At 38.5% G+C, this 24,629-nt stretch overlaps 1 protein-coding gene across 17 annotated transcripts in view; it reads left to right on the top strand.

Annotated features, from left to right (window-relative positions):
- stxbp5l (syntaxin binding protein 5L) overlaps positions 1 to 24,629 on the top strand; it is a 101,405-nt gene that overhangs the window by 38,277 nt on the left and 38,499 nt on the right. For all 17 annotated transcript variants that reach the window (XM_086091515.1, XM_086091513.1, XM_086091511.1 and 14 more), the window contains exons 3-8: positions 6,511 to 6,592; positions 9,789 to 9,889; positions 15,193 to 15,327; positions 19,547 to 19,610; positions 21,433 to 21,516; positions 21,946 to 22,069. In XM_086091515.1, the coding sequence (XP_085947641.1) occupies positions 6,511 to 6,592; positions 9,789 to 9,889; positions 15,193 to 15,327; positions 19,547 to 19,610; positions 21,433 to 21,516; positions 21,946 to 22,069 (590 nt within the window). The remainder of the gene's footprint in view (positions 1 to 6,510; positions 6,593 to 9,788; positions 9,890 to 15,192; positions 15,328 to 19,546; positions 19,611 to 21,432; positions 21,517 to 21,945; positions 22,070 to 24,629) is intronic.

Here is a 24,629-nt window from a genome sequence, read left to right as displayed (position 1 = left end):
AATTATAGTTGGCATTTTGAAAGAGAATAACATAACCCAATGATCCAGCTGGTTTTGAAAATGACATAAGCAATAATTGTGTTTCTGTTAACACGACCACGGGAAGCACAGGGTCAGCCTCAACTTTTACAATCAGCTCACATTGCCTGCCATCCATCGTTGTTCTAAATGTGCTGCTTTATATCGCTTGAAATGAGGCCACGGTTCTGTAGGTTTATCCTGACTCGTAATGGCTGTATCAAAACATTTCCATTGCAGACATGCGGCAACTTCTGAAGTAGCAATTTGATTCCCTCGGAACTTCCTATCTGCAGGTTAATTACTCACTGAGCTGCTCGTTTGGATACAGCCAAGAGTGCGCAAGAGCCAGATCGCGTGTGATTGCCTATAGACAAAGGTGATAGCGGCAGTTGCTCACATCACAAGCATCCTAAATGTATGTATGTATATACATGCAAAAATAGGAGTAATTTGAATAAAACTGAAAATAAATGTTTTTTGTATTTACAGTACCTTTGAGTTGGGTCAAATGGGGCAGTATCCCACGAGAACCAGTCAAATAAACGAAAAGAACTGCACTAAGGTTTTTAGCTGTTGGTTGGATTTTTCTGCCTTGGAGGAGGTCTATTTTCTTCCTTGAAGGAGGGCTTTGCCCCACAAAGTGATATTGTACAATTGTTAAGTCTTTTTGGGATGTAACTTTTGATTAGTCTGTTGGTTCTAATCAGAGGTGGGCGTGTCAATGAATTTTGAGAATTCGTCAGTCGTCAACAGTCGGGATACCCTCGCATCGTTTTCAATCCATTCATATTTCAAGCCGAACCGAATTAGAATCGTCAATCCATAATTCATCATGGGCATCTGTCAATATTTCCGTCATTCGTCAGCAAAATGGGCATTTTGGCATTGGCGGATTGACGATTAGATTGACGGACGAAAACCCAGTTCCGGCAATGGTTAGCCCGTCTATTTTCAAAGTTTACCATCATTCGTCAAAAAAAATGGGCCTCCGTCATTGACTGGTTATAATGAATGCGCAGTGAGATACTACGACTTCATCCCTCATTCTAAAAGTCATGCTATAGGAAATAGATACATAAACAAGCATGAATCCAATTCAAGTGTTTCTAAATACTACTACTGTCGGTTTTAGGGAGTGCACAAGCCATGACTTTTGCATGTGCGCCGGCAACACTCTTCCATTGATTTAATAATTCATGTTGACTCTGTTGTTGTGGATGGCACTTAATGGCTGAGCTTTGGCGAGAGTGAGAAAACAGTGGAAGGGAGAAGCTCGGTTGCGGTCGGTTATTATGTTGTCTGGAATGATGACGCGTGTGTATTTAGAAGCAATATTTATAACGAGAACACGCAATTTTGTCAACTCGCTTCGTCTAAATGTCAACACTTAGATGCGATCCAAAAGCATTATCAACCATTCACACAAATACCAATGATCATGCATGCACACACACTCTCTTCCCATCCTCCACTTTTTGTTCTACATCCACTCTGCTGTGTGAAGATACTCTAATTTAAATTGCCCGACCTTTCCTTTCACTGCTTTACCACTATTATTAAACAAGCACAAAGTAATTATTATACACCTCACACACACACACACACGTGCTCGAGCCTGATCCAGAAGATAAGAAAAAAAAAGGGGTGGGGGGTGGAAGTAATTGCTTATCCTACAGGATGAGAAAGATTTTTTAACATGGATGACTAGAGATACAAGGAGAAGTGGATCTCAGGTCAATTAGAGCTCTAATGGCGGGATCAATCCTCTATCAAACTGCCGCCGTGTGATTTTGCGAAATTGCATGCTTTGATCACTTTGAATGTCAGTCCTCTGAACTGCAAGACAGCTTCAGGGAACTGACATCTTTTTTTGGACAAGAATGTACAAACACAGAAGGAATTTGTCTCCAGTAGTATGAGCAACACTGGTATTGTAAGACATGACAAATACTACAAATACTGATTTTACAGAAAGTATATTGAAAGCCACGTTTTGTTTGATTTAACTTATCTTGAGTACATTGGAATTGGGTGTATGTGCCTAACTTGTGTAAAATTGCATTTATAACTTAAGAGAGCACGACCGGGAAACTGCCCTGGGACAGGCCATCAATAATTGTACGTGCGCTGAAATGACCCAGATGCACGGAATGCAGTTGAAAGGGGTTAATCACAGGTGATATGGCTTGACTCCTTCTTGTGACCCGGCTCAGTCAGCCCTTACAGCATTCAAGCTCTGTAATTGCATATCACACATATGAGGTAATTACAGTGGATCGGAATATTTATGTGCTGTATTGTTGTTGAAAGCAAAATAGCGGCCCTTTTGTTAAAGGTTCAACGACTTCAACAACCATTGAGAATTCCAGTCGATGCCATTCACGTTTTGCAGATTAGCATGACCTGAATGACTGAGACTATACAGTGGCGTTTTTGTATTTTTTTAAGCAAAGTTAATAATAAAGTAGTTGATCCTTCGAATTGCATAGTGAAGTGAATAACGCAGTGATGGCCGGCAATTGCCGGGCGACAACACAGAGGCCTGTCGGAGGGAGACAATGACTCATTGACAGGCACTCAGAATAAAGCAGATGCACGGAATATAACTGAGTGGCCAGATGGCCCGGCCACAAAGGCAGAACATTGGCTGTATGTTGTTTAAATATTCGATTGGTACAAAAATCAGTGCTATCGTGTAATCAAGTGTGCTAATCGGGATGTAAAGGCTTTGTTAGTGTTTATGATGTTGCAAATGCACAGAGAGAGCATGTTCATTTGACCTGAAGTAGTAAAGCTGCAACCTCGTTCTATTGACATGAATGCTTACATGAGTAATTAAAAACAAACATGTTATATTGTTCCTTCATACTGCCTTTTCTCTTCTCCTGCACCTGCACATTTGAAAACGACTTGCTTGTGTTGTGGTAAGTAATTGACTCTACAATTAAGGATGCTTTTCTTTCTGGCAAGGACATATGTAAAACAACATCAGCCACTTTTATAATAATAACTCAATTCAGGTCAAGGGGGGTTGCTGTTTTGCTTCTGGCTCACTGGTGTTAATCTAATTATCTACTGAAAGTCATTATTTGATTTTTGCTCTGTTTTGCTCTTTATCCACCAGCTAAGTTACTCATAATATCATGTGCTTGATTTTTTGGTGTTGGGAGTAAACAACATGACCTCATGAAACCAAAGTGGAAAATTAAAAAAATATATGACTTCGTTTTTTTTTAGGACACGTTCTTGGCTATACTGCAAATCAGAAGAGATGCCGTTTAGCAACAGTTACATGCCTGAAACACGGAAGAGAGAATTTTATATTGGTGTCAATCGTTTTGCTCTCACAGGCGAGATGACGGCTATTCAACCGAAATAATCAACAGTTTATCTGTGGCATGTCTGCAGTCAGTCCCTATGTAGTTCTCTGGCAACAGTACAGTGTTTATTATCTCTCGTATGAATGTAGGCGGTTCACCTTCACATCAGCTTTGTGTTCTCTCACTTGTTTTGATGTGGCCCCGAGTGTGATGTGAATTTGAATGCGATGTGCGCTAAGAGTGGCATGCTAGTGGGGGAGCGTGATGCACACTGACACAGGCTGAAGATTTAAATCTGTTTCTGTCCACTCTCTGAAATCGCACGCATACACTGGCTTGTATACCCTGAAGTGACGGTCATTACAGTTAGTCAACACACAGCCGAAGAGTGATTCAACTGACCAAAAGTTCTCTGAGTTGCTGTAGCAAATACTATCTAATGAATATTCCTCTTCTTCCTCTTTTCATATGTATCTTCTCTCTTTGGTAAGCTGCCCCATCTTTTACAACAAGCTGGAACTGTGGGAGTCCTTGCAAAAAAAAAGTGTCTTTGCATGCCTTTCACGCCTGAGGGTTGAGCTCCAAACCAGTCAGCAGGTTTTGTGGAAGGCACTCTGTTCACCATCCACCCCCCGCCCCCGCCAGTCGTTCCCTACAGCCCTGCTCTGGTCCTACCACCACCCTCCCTTGGCGCCAAACATTGACCGCCAGAGCATGAAAGTCCTCGGAGATTCTAGACAGTTCTAGGCATTACAGTTCTTCATCTGTCCATTTCCTATTTCTGTGTCCTAGACTGGTTAGCAGTCAGTCGCAGGGCATATATAGAGACGGACAACCATTCATACTCACATTAACACTGAAGGGAAATGAGCTCATGCAGGAAAAAAAAGTGATCTTAGAATGAACGGAAGGGGAGATGTGAGGAAAAATGTTCCATCGGGGAGCAGGGTAAAATCCTGGGGGAAAACAACCTCACACGTATAGATAATGCAACAAATCGCTTGAATTTTACATATCGGAGACAGGGAGGGAGGAATGTTTGGGAACACTCCGCAGGTGACGTTCACCGGGGCAGGATTTGAATTTATTGTGGATGGGTATGTGCATCACTGTTCTTCATAGTTGCGGCTGGCATATCGTCTCATTTCCGTGGAGACAGCCTTCATCCGCTGGCTGTAGATGAAACGCAATAGGCTGAACAGAACTTTGCAACAACCATGTAGCTTTTGGGGATTGCGGGAGGAATTTGAAGGGCAGTGTATTGATAAAACCCACACAAGCACAGGGAGAACATGCAAATTCAACACAAGACGGCCGAAGATGAGAATCAAACTCGTTTTTCCACCACGGACCGGTTCATACAAGTCCACAACTTTACTTTCGCGGACGCAAATCCACTATGTATTTTTATGTACCTGTATTATCAGCACAAACACCATAACAAGGGTAACAACAACGCTTTCATATGGTGAGGTCACTATGGTAATGCTTATGAATGATACGAGCAACACAAAAACTGGGGTATTTTGTAGATAAAGCTATAAAGTCCATGCAGCTTTTTCTTCTTGGTCATAAGCTCCTGTGTTGTCTCATCACTGGGCTTTTTCTCCCTTGCAAAGAAACTTTCCAGATATGTCTGTTTTTTACTCATTTTGCTAACTTGTCGATTAGCATCAGCGCTACGCGACTGAGATCATTAGCATCTTGACAGGCGTCAAGAGTCCGTCGTAAACAGAGAGAGTGTGCGGTCACTTTTCAAAATAAAATATTTTTAAGCCTTGGCTCATCAATTAACTCTCAACATTGTGAGATAATAATGCACTAATAGCCTCTTAGAGACAAACTCATTGATTGATGAATTTGGGCAAATGCAGGATGTGGGAATCTGATGGTTTAGTCATTTAAATTGTTTGGCCTTGGTGAAGGTGGAGTGCCGTTAAATTAAATTACCTTTTTTTTTTTACCCTGTCAAAACATCCTGATGTATTTAAGTTTGCTTTTAATAATAATTTTTCTCCCCCTCCTCCGTCCGAGTGCCATTACACGAATGGGTTAAAAAATCGGATCCACAGCCTGCAACGCTCCCTGATTACTTACTGAAGCTATTCATTACAGCTTTACACATTTTGTTCTTAAAATAACAGAACGGATATGTGATTGCAGTTCATAAATGTTACACAATCACCTTGCCCTGAGCTGTTTGCATGATGTTGTGGGTCGACTTCATGCCAAGTGAGGTGGAGAGTTTCACTTTGGAGGAAGAAGGGAAGGCAAACTAGCCCTCCCTCATTCTCTAAAGGTCATGCTTATAACTAGTCACTCTTGCGTATGTATATCATTTTTAACACCTTTTTTTTCATGGACAACTAACCAATAACTTAACTATCAATTCAGGCAGAGAAAAATGTATGTGATTTGATCAGATTGACTGTTCTCATCGCTCCATACAAAGGGATGCACACGGAGTAAAGAAATATATGTTAAAAATATGGTTACAACAATAAATAAGTAACACAAAAACAGATTGCAACTCACTCTACAGTGCAATAATCATAATACATGTTTTTTTGGGATCACAAATCTGATCAACCTTTAGCAGGATCAATTCCATGCAAATTTATACACAACCTGTTGACGCTGATCCGCAATTTGATTTTCTTTTCAATCCGCACTCTTTATCAACATATCAGAAGCTCCCCCCTTGCTTTCAGAGCATGAACACGTAAAACTAATTTGAATTAGCTTCGCAGACTGAACACTGTTTACTCCAATCGGAGAGAGACAGCCAGCGGGGCCTGTACCGGTATTGTTCCTTCCTGACCTTCCTTTGCACGGATGCTTCACCGCTAACGTGAGTGCCCCGAGGTGGGAGAAGAGGAGTAATCATCATACATCAATGTGCATTTATAACCTTCTCCGATTGTCCTTTAGACGTGGAGTCAACAAACCACGTGAGATGTAGCTCGGTGCAGCTATCACTGCTATGGAAAATAAAGAGAAACCAATGCAGGGGTGGGAAACTTGTTTTTGTTTACCATCAGAGGGTCATAAAAATGAAGTAGAATTCAATTGAGTATTTATACGAGATTGCAGCATTGTTACATGCGTCATATTTTGGCATACCTTTTGTGAAGGTTCCTATAATTCCTTGACTCTGTGATGTCATCAGACTGGGACGACCCGGGGTTGACTGCTTTTGTCAGCATGAGAGCGGTGCAGCTGTTCTTCAACTTCAGTTCCTTATCAATGAGGTAAGACCAACCACTTGGTCAAAGTATTGGGACACCAATTATTATTATTATTATTATTACTGGATGGTTTTCAATAAGTTTTCATCAAATGTAGCTGGTGTGGTCAAATTATTCCTAAAAAGTGTACTAAATAACTTAGTCAGATAACGATTGGGTGTCCCGATACTTTTGTCCAATGTACATAATTATTTATTTATTTTAAACGATGAAAAAAAAAAAAGTTTGAATGTTTATTTTTGACATGAAATGGAGTAAATCTATTCACAATTTGCTCCCTTGGGTCATGTATATTAAGTTATGCAGTTATTCACTTGTGTATTATTCAGTTTTCTTTGTTTGGAAACAGACGTGTATAACAATATTGTAATTTGAATAAAATAAAACAAAAACTGGTGGGTACTGTAGTGAGCATTACAAAAGCAAATGTATCCAAATGTGTTGCAGGGTTATTGGTGACCATGCGATTAATGCAGGTGTTCTCTCCATGGTTGCCGCATGTCAATGCCCTCTCTTGCATTCAAGTGTGTGGGCTGTGGCTGCCTTGCTAATGGATGTTTGCTCAGAGTTTCCTCTTGACATTCAGTTTGATGTATTGACTTCATCTATTAGCGCAAAAGTGGCTACTTTGAAAAGGCGCTGCGGAATAACAGCATGAACCGTCACTACGTAACACCAACGTCGTCGCGGGGTTGTCAATCATCCAAAAATGAATTCACAATAGTGCATGGTCTCTCTCTCTCTCTCTCTCTCTCTCTCTCTCTCTTGCTCTTTCTTTCTCTTTCTCTCTCGCTCTCTCGCTCTCTCGCTCTCGCTCTTTCTCTCTCTCTCTCTCTCTCTCTCTCTCTCTCTCTCTCTCTCTCTCTCTCTCTCTCTCTCTCTCACTCTCTCTCTTTCTCTCTCTTGTTCATGAAACATTAAGCAGAATTGCAATTATGATCAGAGGTTGTGTTGTGCAGGATATTATTAGACTATTTAAGTTGTTTGTTTGCCTGTTTTGAATGTATTATTTTACTGAATGGATAATACATTGAAAAGAGGAAGGTGGCTGGTACTGTCAAATAAATATACTTTATTTACTTTCTTGTTTACCACATTGTTAACAACATAAATCGCAAGAGTTCTTAACATAATTGCTTTTCATAAAAGGCCTAATTAAAAATGCTGGACTTGATTGTGGTATACTGAGGACTATGTCAAATAAATTGAATGAAATAAATAATAATTATTAATTTATAAAATTCATATTGTTTACTTCATTTATATACATTAAAAATAATTGTTAATTTATTAATTAATACAAAAAAATAATAGTATTGTCTGTTGTGCTTGCAGAACAGCTTCATTTGTATGTTTGTGTTGCTTTGATTAAGTTGCTCTACACAAGGAGACTCGAATGGCATACACTTTGTTTATAGTTACGGAAAGCACTTACTTTGAAACCCTCGGGTTCGATCAAACCTTGGACAACAAAAGCACATTTTTATTTGGGGATAAGAGTAAATTGTATATCAACTGTTATTTCACTCTAAATGCCACAAGAAAGTCAAACAGACCCAAATAATAATTTAGTTGGAGAACAAAAGCATGATGATGTTAGCTGAAAGTGAGGAAAAGCACTCGGGAGCAAGAACAGATAAATGGAGGCAATATGTCTAAGCTTCCAACAGCAGTTCCTTGCAGAGCTAATACTAAATCAAATGCCAAAAACAAAAATCTTGAGTTCAATGGACAGTACAGCAAATTACATGTTTGTCTTGTTTGAGCTTTTGTGGATATAGAGAGGACAATACCCAGTTAGCTGACTTGCTGCTTAGGATGCTATTTGACATAAATGCATCAAAATGTAAGTTGTTCATTGTTGTGTTAGGGTTTCAATGTTTTTTGTGCTCCTTTTTTCACTCACTTGTCATTCCTTTGTGTTATTGCCCATACAAAAAATCTAAAGAAAAAAAAAAAGATTCTAACTCATTCAATCAATTAAAGGAAAGACATAAGTGCTGTTTTATTTTAATCAACTGGATGCCGTTCCACTAAAATAAAAGTGTAAAAAGAAAAAGCAGTTTTCTTAAAAGGAGTTTGAAGATTATGCAAATGATTCATGTGAAGAATGCGGTGGCCTGTGGCCAGTGAGCAGATGATATAAAACTGAAATTAATAAGAGGAAAAAGCTGCTTTACACTTTTTAATATCAAGATTACATTTTTAATCTAATACTAATTCTTCCTTGGGCTCCAGCCTTCGAAGAGGTTCACCCTGGGAATTTCACTGTAAATACAATCTGTTATGATGTGAACAAGGGTCGAGCAGCTTACATTTTTCACAAGTTATTAGTATTATTTGCTTTAGTCCTGCCGTTGTTGTTTTTAATAACATCTTTGTCCTGCAACCCAGAACAAGTGTGATTTAAAAAAAAAAATGGATTGACAATTTATTAATTAGACAGTGAGTTTTTTAAGCGTCGATTGGCACTTCTTTTGTTTTGACTTGTGAGCAAAAATTTGAGATAAGAGCAACTCATCTCAACAAGCGGCAGTTTGACAGATAGTGAACACATTTCCAAAAAAAGAGGCGACAAACTGTTTAGTGTCGCTCTCAGTTAAAGTTTACTGTCACAAAGAGAATGACACGTCATATATTTAAAACAAACATAGCTTTGCCTTTAAGTCTGAAATGCCATAGACATTCTAATGAGTAGCATCCATTTGGTGGTATTTTGTCATTTTAAACAGATTTTTGAACACAAAAGGAGCAGCAACATGTGAATACAGACAATATAACAATAGTCACAAGCACATTTTCTTCATCCTCTACAAAAAAATGGTGAATATTACCACAGATTACGGAGTCGCATACATTAGTTGAACGAAACTCTTCTCCATTTGTCTGCATGACTGTATCATATTTCCGCACGATGTTTGTTCGGCGCACCAGGAGGCGCTGCAATGAATTCATCATGACAAACTTCCAAAAATTACAAAACAAATTGTTTTTGGAGGAGCCTGGAACGGATTCATGTTGATGATTTGAGATACGAACATGGTCGCGGAACAAATTTTATCTCGTACCTCAAAGCACTACATTATTTGTTGATCATAACTGGTCAATTTTATTTTTTTAACTTTCAAACCTTTTTCAATCTTGTCATTCTTCTGTACTTGATTATTTGCTGAAGTTTTTTTTTTTTAATTGCCTACAGGGGGCGTTAGTCACAGCCTGCGCAGATGACAAGTTACACTTGTGGAATCTTCGTCAGAGGCGACCGGCTATCCTGCATTCACTCAAGTTCAACAGAGAAAGGTGAGCACCTCTTCTTAGACATACAAAAATCCAGGACGTAGCTGTGATCGGCTCTAGCTAGCCTACAACCCTAATGAGGACAAATGGATGGATGGAGCATAACCTTGTTGACACTATCTGTAAAATCGATCAAAAAAAAAAGTTGACACAAAAAAACTGCGATGCTGAGAGCGGACTCACATTTTTCTCTGTCATCAAACTTTAAAGGCAATGGCTTTTATATGCTGCTTTTGAAAACAGGGTCACCACTCTGAAAAAATAAACCCCTAAGCAGAAAATTGATGGCTTAAACGCCTTGGTTGGTTCACAATAGAGCCGTCCTCTATGCCAAAAACACATTTCACAACACCATTTTTCTTCATTTCTTATCAGCCTTGTCTAAATACCTCATAGTTGAGATAAGACTTTTTTGTTCAATGTCGTGTACATGTGCTTCCAGAATAACCTTTCAAACTTAAAATCTATACTTTTTGCTGAACGGCAGCTCTACAAGGCTGTTAAATCAAAATGGTTATTTTCTAACCAGAATGAAGGTATTATGTGAATTCGAATGTCTTTTTTTCCAAGACTAAAGTCTAACTGTAGTTCAGCCACCCATTTACCCATTATCTTTTCCACTCATCCCATGTTGAGCCACGCGAGGCCTGTCCTCGCCGACATCGGGCGAGAGGCGAGCTAACCTGTGAATGACGAGTGAGCTGTCCGGGGTGACCCCGCCTCCCTCCCGATGTCAGCGGAGATAGGCTGTGATTCCCCGCAACCCTGTAGACCGCATCAGTGGCACAGATGATTAATGGCTGCTTCGACACTGCACCATGAGCAAGCACTTGGCAACAGGGAAAAGAGCTTTGTGGGTGAACATGCATCAAACCTTGACCAGAGTGCTAAAGACAAGCGCAGTGAGAAGTGAAGGTGCTACAATAAAATTAATCGAATGTATGAGAGGAGCGTCATAGAGGCAGTGGGGACTCCAACTGTTGTCACTGAGGCTTTGGTCTTTGTTTGCTATGCTGCTTATCTTGTTCAGGATAGCAGATAGCTGCTGTCTATCCCTGAGTGTCAACTGAGGTGAATTAACCATTATACCAGGCGGCATGACAATTTGGTGGCAGAAAGTCTTTCTTAAAGGTGCTGCCTGCTTGGACCACATCTAAATACTGGCGCAGGTAGTCTAATGCGATTTTGGTCCATTTGATTGGGGCACAGGCAGACAGATTGTGAGCTCCGTGTGGATGTTTGCCGCATTTCATTCATTCATTTGACAGCAAACATCACTAGTGGTTATCATCAGCACCAGTAATGAAAATAGAGCCATTACTTGCACAATATTGAGTGTGAATCATAAATTGAAATAGCAAAAATATTGGTCTGGCATGCTTATTATTACTTCACAGATATTTCTAAATGCTTCAAACATAAAGAGGAAAACTTTCCGGTTGTTTTGTATGCAAAAAGTGGGGCGGAACTAAATGGTCTAGCCCAACCTTTTCTATAGCGCCTTATTAGAGTGGCACGGGACTCCCTCAAGGGTAGCAGGAGCCAATCACAGCTGACTTTGGGAAAGAGGTGAGGTACTTTAAAAATATATTCCAATAGCATTCAAGAATGTAATCCAAGTACCATAATAAAGAATTACTTTCAATTACGTTTTTGTTTCTTCAATACAAAATGCAATAATAAAATTACAATTAAAATTGTATTGTTGTAACAAAAAAGAAAAAGAAAAAAAACTAAATATCAATAAAATAAACTTTAGTGACAAACTATTGATTTTTTTTTTTATTATTATCCTGCAACATCCAGATTTTTACAAATTACACCTAAAATATAGATAATCTTTTTTTTTTTGTCTGTATTTGGAGCACAAAACAGTACATTTTTTGTATCCTAATTATGCAGCACTGTTCTATGTATTCTGTTACTACCCAAGCATGCAGAGCACATAAAGACAAACAAGCTTCCCACTCACATTTTCACAATTTTGAGTCTTCAGTGAACGTATTCATGTTTTTGGAATGGAGTACCTGCAGAAATAATCGCATACAAGCAAAGGGTCAAGATTCAAGAGACTTGTGCGCCAGGCTTTTTTTTATTTTTTATATATATATAGGAAAGTGCCGTTTTCATTGTTAAAATTCCTCTGACTCCATTTTTTTCTGTTCTAAAATCTTAGATACAGATCCAATCCGCGCTATGCATATGCCCACACAAACACACAGAGGAGAAGGTTTGCAATTGTGTTTTGATCTCTGAACAAGATTGTACCTGCTTTGTGTTGCGATGTGGTAGGAGGCCTCTGCAGCCCTCAGCAGTCGAGCAGTGAATCATGCTCAAAGACAAAAGGGAAAAAAAGAAAAAAAAAGAGCATCGTGAGTCATCCTTCAAAGGTGGTGACTTCCTATTTAACTCTGTGTCTCCAGGCTCAACCTACAGAAACGAACGCATTGAACACCCCCACTCAGAATCTCCCTCGGAATCATGCACGAATCACTGGAGACAATTGTGTTGTGATAGCTGTCAGTCTCTCTCTTTCTTGTTGCTGTCACTCCTGAGTAATTTCACACCATAATATAATTGGACATTATTGAAACCTTGGACACGCTTCTGTGCACAAGTGAAAGAGCAATTGTTGTTTTCTTTCCGTAATGGTGACACATTCATGCATTCTCTTCACTTTATCGAGCAGTTTATTGTTTATTGGTGCCCAATTAGCTCTCGCGATATAAGCTAATCTTTGTGGGGTCCACAAAAAGTGAATAACAAAACAATACAAAATATAGATAGGATAAATCAAGTTATAGTGAAAAGCAGATGTGTTGCATACAGTGCTTCAGTTGACTTTTCAATTGATCCCACATGGCAAAACCCACAGCTACGGTACCATTTTTTTCTTACATCTTAATCATTTTTTTTATAATGACAGCCCCCTACACATCAAGGACCCCACCCCCCCCCCACCCCTTCTTTTTGCTCATAATGAGCAATTGAGATGACCAACACAGCAAGCCACCGATAATTGCAAGTATCCCCCAAGCAAGAGGTTTGTGGCAAGAGCAAGGAGAGACGGCTGTTGCCACAGGGCAACTGGACTGCTGGAAAAAAATAATAATAATAATAATAAATAAATAAAGACTTGTGGTAGATGAAGAAATAGAAAAGTTAAGCCAACTGTGAGCTTACCTTGTAACTACATAAACTTTTCTACCTGCCATTTTCTTATGGTGGATGACAGTTTTTCCGAGCTTCCTGATTGGCTACCGTTCTTTTTCTTGTTCTATATAATCTTTAAGAAACGTAAAAAATAAAAAATAAATCAGGTCTTTACTGACTTTTTCTAATTCAAATCTGTTGGAATGTGTGTACCCTCCGTAATTTCTCTTTCAATAGCAATATTATAAATTGCACAGTTACCCAACTGAAATAAAATTGCAATTATCTAGCAAACGCAGCACGATTAATCAACATCATTTCTTTCTTTTTCATGACGTCACACGTTTGTCACGTTGCTAGAATTCATATGGATTTGTAAGTAAATTTAAAACATATATGTGGATGGTTGAAATGGAAAACCAGGGGGCTGACAGTGCCATCCTGTGATTACGGTTACTTATTCGCCATCTTGATTTTTATACTTCAAGTAATACTTGGTGTAATACTGTATGTGATATTAATTCAATGAAAAGCGTCTTTGATTACCTATTTACTCTTATTAGGATGAGGCGTATGTATCCGTAAAAAAAAAGTGTGAACGGAGGCAATGATACCCGAATGATGGGCACTGCATGCTGAGGGGGAAAAAGATGTAGAACATTCCTGCCAAGTATTAAATTAAAAAAATCAGGATGAGTTGGCTCATGAATTTCGTGAATGAGTCATGGCATGTTATTAAACCTCCTTTCATTAACGTTGATACGGTCGTGACGTGACGAGCATGTTGCAGTTTTGTGTTGAATTCTAACGTCAGTCAACAGAAGTTTGGCAAGTCACACTTAGTGGATATGTTTAATCTATTGCTGAGTGTTGATGTATGTGCCATCAGTGACTACAATTACTGCGGAAAGTTGCTGGCAAATTACATCTCAATGCGACTAAAAACTAACAATGAGCTGAAATTGGGAAGAAAGAAACGTGTTGATTGTACAGTAATGACGACAATACATCACAGCCTATTATGGCAATCCCCAGATAGCATAAATCCTCCCCCCCCCCCCCGTGCTCCCACACTGGAGCTTGTGAGCCGTAAAGAGGAAATTGCTTAGTGAGTGCTGTAAAAACATTGCCACATTATGTTTTTGATCTCCTAGAAAAAGGATAAAAATTCAAACAAAGACAGAAACATATTCAACATAGTTTTGTTCTTTGGATAACGTGAAAAGGGAAGTCCCCCCCCCCCCAATTTTTTTTTTATTGACAATAATATGTCCCATGCAGCCCCACTAGTCTAAATACGGTATTCTGATTAATATTGTGTTAGTGGAATATGAGTTAAAACAGCAAAATCCAGCAGTTTTTATCACTATCAGAAGGCGGCCATTTGGCTACTTGCTGTCGAGTGAAAATGACATCACAGTGGCTCGGGTCTGAGCTAACAACCAATCGCAGTTCAGCTTCATAAAACAGGTGAGCTATGATTGGTTGTCATCAGAGCCCTGAGCAACAGTGATGTCAGTCGACAGCAAAGGACAAAATGGCCGCCCCCTGAAATGGATAAATACGGCTATTTTGCTGCATAACTCATATTCCACAAATGTATTGTTAATCAGAATGTCATGATTACACTAGTGAGGCCGCATATAACATATTATTGTAAAAAAAAAATGAAGGTTGACTTTCCCTTTAAAGCAGACATAATATCAATTTTCTTCACAATTTACAACATTTCCCACATGGCTTAACCTGTAACTTGTTACACTCTGGTTTAAATCTTCACATTGGGGGGGGGGGGGGGGGGGGTTGGTTTTGCCTCATGCAAATGTCAAGTACTGCTCTTGTTACCATGACGACAGCGGCAGCATTAGAGCATTGCAATGAAGCAAGCCTAATCAGTGATTAGACTTGGTGATTTTCGTGTTTGGTGTCTAGTGACTTTTTTTTTCCATTTCAATAAGTGACTTTTTGTGGTGCTATTGAGGAAGAAGATGTTTCACCCGTCTGTGTCCAGACTGCAAAATGAATGAATGCTGCTTATGCAAAGCCACTAGTGTCTGATTCAAGTCAAAGTGTAAAAAACACACACACCAGTTTGTACGCATATTCTAACCTTTTTTTTCCCCTCCCTCCTCATTTTCTTTCTTGTTCTCCAGGATCACATTTTGCCACCTTCCCTTTCAGAGTAAATGGCTTTATGTGGGGACGGAGCGCGGAAACACACACATCGTCAACATCGAGTCCTTCATTTTGTCCGGATACGTCATTATGTGGAACAAAGCCATCGAGTTGTAAGTAATGAAACCTCTGAATCAGATGTGATGATGCCTCTGATGTAAGGGTGTGCTCAGAAAATCCATACGGGAACATATTATTGTGGGCCTCTTTACAATAAACATTTAGGAAATGGATGGATGGATATCGATACAAAGACGTTCATTCATAAACGTTTTTGCCATCCAGCATATTAACTCATTCACTGCCATTGACGACTATAGACGTGAAGAATTCATGTGAACTATTTCTATTAGTTTAACAATTTTTCATTTAATTTCATTTTTTATGAAAACCTATTTTTTTTATTGTACATTAATAACAGATATAAAATGATCATGCGATTAATTACGATTAAACGGCCCTTATTTTTATTAGATTTTTTAAAATTAGGCCCGTCAGGCGATTCATTTTTTTAAATTGTAATTAATCACATGACTTAACTTAACTAACGATTAATCACAAATTTTATATCTGTTCTAAATTTACAATATTTTTTTCCTAGGTTTTCATACTCTTGTTAGCGAAAGTGGATTTTTTTTTCAACTAATAGAAATAGTTCAAATTAATTTTTGACGTCTAGAGCCGTCAATGGCAGTGAATGAGTTAAAAATAGCATTTGGATATACTCTGATTGTTGTGATAAAAATGTATGTAAAATAATGGAAAATATCAGGATGCACATTGCGGTTGAAGGCAATGTATCGGTATATCGGGATATCACGTCACGATACCGTATCGTGATATGCATTGTATCATCAAGTTGTTGGCAATACCCAGCCCTACACTGGTGGAGGGTGAATTTAAAGGCTACACATGGAACATAACGTAGAAGGGAGAAATAATCGTGTGAGTTCAACCTGGCCTGTTGCTGATGTACTTGGCCAGCCTAATCATCAGAGAGATAAAAAATGCTTTGCTCAATTAGGTATTCATCATAGAGATATGAGGAAATTCAGTTGTAGGTCAGGGTCACTGTGGCCTCACACTGATTAAGACAACATTTAACACAGATGTCTTGTAGAGTAAAATTTCGAACCCAAATGTCAGGAATGACTTAACCACCATTTGCATTTCATACACGCATGCACAGAAAAAAGTAGAACTTTGATGCTAGTTTTTAATACACATCAGACAAGCATGAGCCCTCCAAAAACAGAAAACACACTTTGAAGATGATACTGTGAAGGGGTGTCCAAACTTTTCCACCGAGGGACACATATGGGGAAATAGATGAAAGAGCCGCATTGATTAAAATAAACAAAAAAACTGTAACTTATTATATACGGTTAAACCAATCAATCAATCAATCAAATATTGTTTATATGATGTAGCTATTTTGGGAAAAAAATGCTACTTTTGGGGCGGCCTAGGGCACTGTATCCCGCTTGGATTGATCTGGCTCTCCACTTAGCAGCAGCTGAATCCCATCTCCACATTCAGAACCAAAAAAAGTAAGGTGAGCATAATTGAGGTACGTTCACAAGAGGAAACATTCGGAATTTTCTTGATTCTCTGTGGTGTTAAGAAGAAAAATTATGTAGCTGATTTAGCTGTACATTTATTTGTGTCTTTGGATGTCTAGAAAAGTTTAGTAATAATAGTAGTGGTAATCCCCAATACTGTCCACCTACTAGCTACACTAATAAGGCTACCCTCTACCCACCATAACACCACCCTTTTCTTTCATTCATTCTTTTTTTTTTAACTGCTATTTTTGGGCCGGCCTAGTGCACTGTAATCCACTTGGATTGATCTGGCCCTCCACTTAGCAGCAGCTGAATCCAATCTCCACATTTAGAACCAAAAAAAAAACAGCAATCTATAGTAATATAGCCATAATTGAGGTATGTTCACAAGCAGAAAAGGAAATCGCGATTTTCTTGATTCTCCATAGTGTGGCGTGGTAAAGAGAAATTCTGGTAACTGTTTTAGCTGTAAGTTTATTTGTGTCTTTGGATGTCTAGACTTCTAAGGCTACCCACTCTAATGCCACTTTCTTTCTTTTTTTTTTAAACAGCGTTGTCCAAAGTTATTTGTATTATATACCATGTGCCGCTAAAATAATGGTCCCGTGCCGTAGTTTGGACACCAATGAACATAATCATCAAAAGAAAGAAAGTAGTAACAGAGTTTTCAAGCTGTCAATTTGTTACGATGTACTTTTTACTGCCGCCAATGTACATTGACATCTTATATCTCCATCAATTACACCACTGTGTCTTTCATGTGAGTGATAACTGTTTTTTTTCTCAAATGTCACCCACCCACGTCACACTCTCTGGTGTTACACTGACAGGCTCGCTGCTAACCATGTCAGTCATTCGCCACTTCCTCAACCAAGCCATCTTGTTTTCTTGTGACATCCCAAACTACAGTGAGCAGTCATAACACTGCGTGTATGTGTGTTTGCTTGTTTGTGTGTCTGCGTGGGAAGACTCTGCAAAGGTCTGAGATGCCAACGTTATGTTTGGGAGTCGCTACAGAAGAGGTTTTTTATTTATTTATATATATATATATTTTTTTACTTCTGTGGGTTTTCACAAAGAATATGTGAATGAAGGTTGTGTCGATTCAAGCATTAGTCACAATGCAGTATGTAGTAAGTTTGATTGATTCCCGACATTTCTGCCTCCCCTGCAGGAAAAAAAACCTTCAAACATGCATCAATTGTTAATATAGTTAAAAATCCATATTTATATAGCACTGTGGTTCTATTGTTTGAATTGAATATGGATTGCAAAAACTCCCAAATGTGCACAAACACACACACACATCCTGCTTTTTTTTCTTTCTTTTTTTAATAATCATTTATTGTTTAAGTTCCCCCGAGAGAACCGTAGAGGACTTCACAAGCAGCACTAACAAGCCTGCAGGGTTCAAAACAAATTGTAAAAGTCTGTCACACGCTCAATGACAATTGACTCGGAGGTAGCACCGAGGCGGATTTGTTGGACAACCGTAGACGGCGTTTCTAGGGCGCATCAATCAAAACACTTTCAATACAGCACAATTTGTAACCTGCACAGTGCAATCAAACTGCAGTAAACTCTTACATAACGGTTTATTAGGTCTTTGCATAAACAGTACAGTCATTATGCGCCCAAAGTCTTTGTTGTTTATGTTGTGGCCGACAGTAAAAACAGGAACGAGCACTTGAAGTATCAATGTGATGGCTTGTGTGCCTTAAGATGATCCGAGATACGAGTCGTTGTTCCACCAAGTTATTGCTTAACTTAAATTGGAGATACAAGCCCTGTATTGTGGCAAGCAGCTGTTTTTCAGGTAGTAAACATGACTTGAAAAAAGAGGCTAAGCTGTGTCATGCTGCTCGCAGTTGAAGTTTACTGTCAAATTAAACAAAGAGAATTGCACTTTGTAACCACAATTATGTCTCAAAGTGAGCTAGCTTAATGCTAGCGCACAATAGCAAATGCGATACACAGGTTAACGTATAAAACACTTTCAGTAGTGGTGAAACTCTTTTGTTTTTTGTCAAGTCACACTCACCATAAAGAGCCACAATGAATTAATCACAATGCACACAATTTTATTTCTTTACATGTTTTTTTTTTTTTATAAATAAAAGTACAGTTTTATAGAGTGTTCTTTTCTTTAATAAAAATACATCACAAAACTTTTTTTGTTTTGGGGGATAAGCTGGAACAGATTAATGGCACTTCCATTCATTACATTGGGGACGATGATTTGAGATAAAAGTGTCTTTGAACTACAAACTTGGTCAAGCAGCAAATTAAGCTTGCATCTCAAGGCACAAAACTCACATTTTGCTTTTTTTGTGCTCAGGCCAAAGCCATGTTTTATATATATATATATTCAAAACACAACAACAACTTGTTTTCGTGTCATTGTGTGGCATCTTGGGACCAAGGAACTATGTTGAAGTGAGGGGAGGAGCTCCATTTAGTCAGGCCATAGCATTGTCTAATACATGTTTTGCTGCCATCTTGTGTTAGGGGGTAACACTGTTCATAATTCAAATGGTTAGAATTGTATTTTAATTATAGAAAATAAAATAAGTAATGCATATATAATAATGATAATGATAATGATTTGTATCATTATATAATTTTTTTAAAATGAGAAATGAATGAAAGTACGTTTTTAATGGAAGCTGATTGCAAAAAGAAAACAGAAAAGCTGTGTTGCAAATACAACTTCTTTAGTGTGTTTCTTATCACTGCCACTTCCCTTTACTTCTCTGTCTCTTTACAGAGCAACTAAAACTCATCCAGGACCCGTAGTTCATTTGAGTGACAGCCCAAAGGATGAAGGCAAGGTGAGTAGGAAGACAACATCTTTGTTTTTGGCCTTTTTTCTCAACTGATCTCACGATAACACTGTAATACTTTCCCCCTGCCGTCACACACACACAAACATACACACACGCACACACACACACAGTTGTTCTTGGGAGACTTAAGACATATTATCCTTTGAGTTGTGTCTCAAGCCAATGAAAAATTGGTCCAAGAAGTGTCAGGTGGCCGATGGCTGCAAAAGAGGTCATTGACAAGCGCATTGATTGGCGCAATGGTTTTCATAGCCGCTGGAAAAAAATCAGGCTTGACAAGCTGTGAAGAAAGAAAAACATGACACACGCTCACAGCTGCCGCTGCTTGTTGCTCTACGTGACATCAGACAAAGTGTAGCATGTCGCATTCAAGGGATCGAATCTTTTTTTAAGGTCGCGATGCAGACAGTTGAAGTGCTGTTAGAACAGATTGAGAAAAGATTTCTTCTTTGTGCGAGCCCAGGCGTCTTTGTGAATTCAATGATCCGTCTTGCAGTGTGTTAAAATACAAGGTAGGTATAATTCTAAGATCGTTCCAAAGCTGCAGGAGATCATGTCACGAGCTCTTTTTTTTAATTATTTTTTATTTTGCATAATGTAATCTGGAAATGGGTCCTAATACTGAGTTTTGAATTACTATCAAGACCTGTTGGATGTGTTTTTCTAATTGAGAAATTACAGGCAATCAAGTGTTGCATATTAATTCAGGCATTTGATTACTCGCCCCGATAAGCCTGTGATATTTCATTTTTTCACTACTTATTTTGATGGAAAAAGAAATGGTAATCCTGCCAAAAACGATATTAATACTGAATATAATCCCATCCTAGCTTTGTTTTTTTTTTTTTTTTTTTTTTTTTTTTTTAAGAGCTCAGTATTGTTCATTCGGAAATGTCATCATCATTGCTCTTTTTTTTTTTTTTTTTTTTTTTTTCATCCTAGCTTTGAACAACAATTATTTTTAAAGACGTTGCTCATTTCCATGGTTTAACTTGGATAGCGATTTGAATATTCTTCTATCGAATTTTGAATTTGAAGAAGACATTACGGGTGACCCCTCTCATGGAGATTTGCATATCAATAACATACCCTATAGGACTGAACTAAAAGAGCTCAGGCAACATTTGCCGACTTCACAATTTCTTCGAGCCCCCCCCACCTTTCCCTCAACTTCTTGATCTTCCAGTGTGAGATGTCACAAGTCTTTCCTCTCAGCAGGATGAACACGTTCCGCCTTTTCCTTTAACGCTACCCTCCTCGAGAAGCGCTTCCATCTATGCTGATGGAATTTTGTCAAGTCTGCTCGACTTTCATCCGACGATGCATGTGGGACTTGCGTGCTATATTTTTTACTTATAATATTCGGTGTGTTAACCGGAATGTACGCACACGGACTGTGATTTGCATTTTTGGCTTGTACTGAATATGTGATACAACTGCTAACAAACAAATTGGTCAGTGTTGTCATTTTTAGAATTAGAAATGAGGATAGTTTTTGCTTCAATAAATACGAAGCACGCATTAGTGTATAACTCAGATGTCTGTGTCTTGCTGCTGTGATAATAGCTCAGGCAGGAAGTGGAGCTGTGTAGAAATTGAATTACATTATTGCTTTCACAGTGCAAATTGACTATATTACTTGACATCAGCAGAAATCTTCCAAGAACAGGTAATGCTGCCTAAGCTATGTATAGAATAAGTTCTGAAAAATAATGGTTGCCTATGTAACTACATGTGCAATGAATTTGTAATTAAGTGCATACTGTTTTCATTATGTGGCTAATTGATCATCTTTTATCCCCTGTAGCTTCTTGTTGGGTTCGAGAGCGGGACAATAGTACAGTGGGATCTCAGGGCCAAAAAGGCTGATTTCAGAATCTACTATGATGAGGTAAGTTCATACGAGAGGTGTTTTTATTTATTTTCATTTATTTTATCGTAATTTCTCGCATGAGTTCAATAGTTGCCTCACGATTAATCACAAATGTTATATCTGTTCTGAATGTACAATAAAAAAGTTATAGGTTTTCGTACTTTTTGTTAGCAAAAGTGGAACAAAATGTTAAACTAATAGAAATAATTAATTTTTGACGTCTATAGCCGTCAATGGCAGTGAATGAGTTAAAATGCGAGTCATATCTCCATTTCTGACCTATGGCTCGATGCATGATTCAATTTGATATAAATGCAAAAATAATAACATAAATATAATATAATATGAATTCCAAAGTAGAAATTGTATTTATTTCTTTATTGTGATATGCTTTTCTTTTCTGTTGATAATGTCATTCATGTAAAGATCTATTTCCTGTTGTTGCAGGCCATCCATTCAGTCAGCTGGCATCATGAAGGCAAGCAGTTCATGTGCAGCCACTCAGACGGCAGCCTGACCCTGTGGAACCTCAGAAACACCTCCAAGCCCATCCAGGTCACGTTCCCACATGGTGAGCAATGAGCATCAACAACAAGCTACACGCTGTTGCTTCGTTTTTCATTTATAGATAGACTGTAGCAGCAATTCATCCTTGAAAAAAAAAAAGAAGATGGACAATCATTTTGCTGATGTGGCGAGAACTTATTTAGTGCAGTGTTGCCCTACATTAACTTGAGCCAAGGCACATATTATTTATAAGAAAAATCTCACAGCCTAAAAATGGGAGTGATAAAATAATGATCTCTTCTTTAATTAATTTACTCAGTGTGAAATCTTATCCGGGTCTGTGCAGCTATTATTCTGCTATTATTCTGTTGTATGAATGACAATGTCACAGGTTAATTATACCTTCTGCTATCTATCAAAAAGCATTTAATTGCTCTGCCTGACACTATAAACTGCTGGCATGATTGAACAACGATACATTATTTGTTGTTAAATAAGTAATAATGGCCCAATTAAGTGATATTGGATCATTTGCTGTGGCACACCTGATCAAGTTTCCATTACGATAGCAATGACAAACGATTGGAATTCTAATTCTATAGTGGATATATGATGTTGTTGTCATGTGTAAGTAGCCAGAAGGTAAAGGACAGTATATATAAAGGTGAGTGTATAGTTCATGATAACAAGAGGACCACTCAGAATTATACAAGCCTATGTTTGTCACCTATGAGTGGATGGCTGTCAATCTGTCGACATGTCAAATTTCATCGACGTTCTCCAACAAGACAAAATAAAATCCTAGATTAGCACAAGAAATTGTAACCTGATCTGATTTGACAGAGATCCGAGCATCAGCACTCCTGAGCTGAGGTATCAGCTACACCTGGCTAAATAATTCAAACAAGAAAACCTGATGACATTTTTTGGGGCATTTGTGTTGTAACTTTGACTCCATTGCTAAAATGTCATGGAAATACCCTTAGGGAAAAAAAAGTAGAAATCGCACACAAGCAATCAAAACAAATTAAGGAACATGTAATAAATAAAAGCTTCCTTAGCAGAGGTAATAAAGCCAAGACAAACAATACTCTTATTGTTGGGCTCAAAGCAGTCTAGCTCCACTACAAAAGTAAATCAATAATTCTGGCAATATGTTTGCTGTGTTGGTTTGCCATCGTGGCTTCATGTTGACTTTGTAATGTTTTGTGCAACTGACTTCCTGGACGGCGCCGCTAAGCCAATCCCCCCCACCCCCACTTGTGTTGTTTGTTACACTCACACGTCCCCGCTGTGAGCTGAACCAGACGCCTGCCTGTCACATCATTGTCAACTTGCTTCCTGCTGACTCCATGAAATAAATCAACTGCTTCGCCACTAGCTCCACTTTGCGGGTCTTAACAATTCAGTCGAATGTGCTCCATTTGCTCGTCTGCTGCTTGGCACACTTCTGAAAAGCTGCGTCGTTATGATCTAGATTTCTCCAATGAATATATACAGGCACTCTCGGGCTTGTTATATAACGTATATTGGGCTGTTTTTTTTTTAGGGTAGTTGTGACAATGTTGATAAGGTTATTATCTTTACATGATTGCTTCATTAAGTAAATTTTACAGTGTGTTCTTGATTACTTCTAATTCATTACAAAAGGGGCACATCTTGATTTTTGTGCCAGCGCATGTTTGTGAATTTGGTAGACACCTCAATAGGCTTCCCGGCGTATTCTATAGCACAACCTTGGCGCATCTGTCAATTTGGTGACAAAAAAGTAGACTAGATTTTAGACTGGCAGAAAGCAGGTCTAAGTGGTGGCGCTGGTGTTGTAACGTGGTTTTGGTGGATTTAATCGAGTTTAATCGAGTCGATAGATTCCGATCTCAGTGGACGTGTGTAGTGCATTTCTTCATATTTCATTCATAAATATTAGGGGTGTACCAAAAAATAGATTGTCATAAGAATCGCGATTCTCATTTAGTACGATTCAGAATCGATTTTAAATGTCCTAAAATCGATTTTTTTTCTTTTTATTGGAAAGATGCAAAGGTTTCCATTTACCAATTAGAAACATCACGTCATTTTAGTATGCATTTTCAAAGTTGTTTTTTTTGCAGCATAAGAAGAGCATATTCTGGTAAGTAATGTTAAGATGCTTCTCTGTATACATTCCTAAAGCGTTTTGTATGAATAGCCGTTCTTTTGAGTGATAAAGGCGTCAATTACGCTAATTAGCATTAGCGAGTCCGTCTGGAGTAGATCATGACGATTCTTTGCACATCTATAAATTGAAGCAGAAATAATCGTCAATCAAATCATATTGAATCGAAAATCGTTCTGAATCGAAAATCTTTTCTGAATCGAATCGCAGACCTAAAAATCGGACAAAGATTCCCACTCCTAATAAATATGACAGCAGCTTGGGACAATCTCTCTGAATCATTGTAGAAATCAATTGAATGAATTATTATCACTATCATCTTCAAAGTATTTTTTAATAGCTCCGCCCCGGCTGACAATTACAGGTAGTGGTGGTGTTTCAAATGGATTTAATGAGGGGAGCCGCTTCGATTGGCTGGGGGTCGGCTGTGTTCCCTCCAACAATGGCACAAATGCTCTTCTATCTGCGC

Source organism: Leptonotus elevatus, chromosome 12 (genome assembly GCF_054856555.1).
Source record: "Leptonotus elevatus isolate MCC_2025b chromosome 12, RoL_Lele_1.0, whole genome shotgun sequence".
NCBI lineage: Eukaryota > Metazoa > Chordata > Actinopteri > Syngnathiformes > Syngnathidae > Leptonotus > Leptonotus elevatus.
Note: the sequence above shows the minus strand (reverse complement) of the source record. Positions and strands in the feature narration are given on the sequence as shown.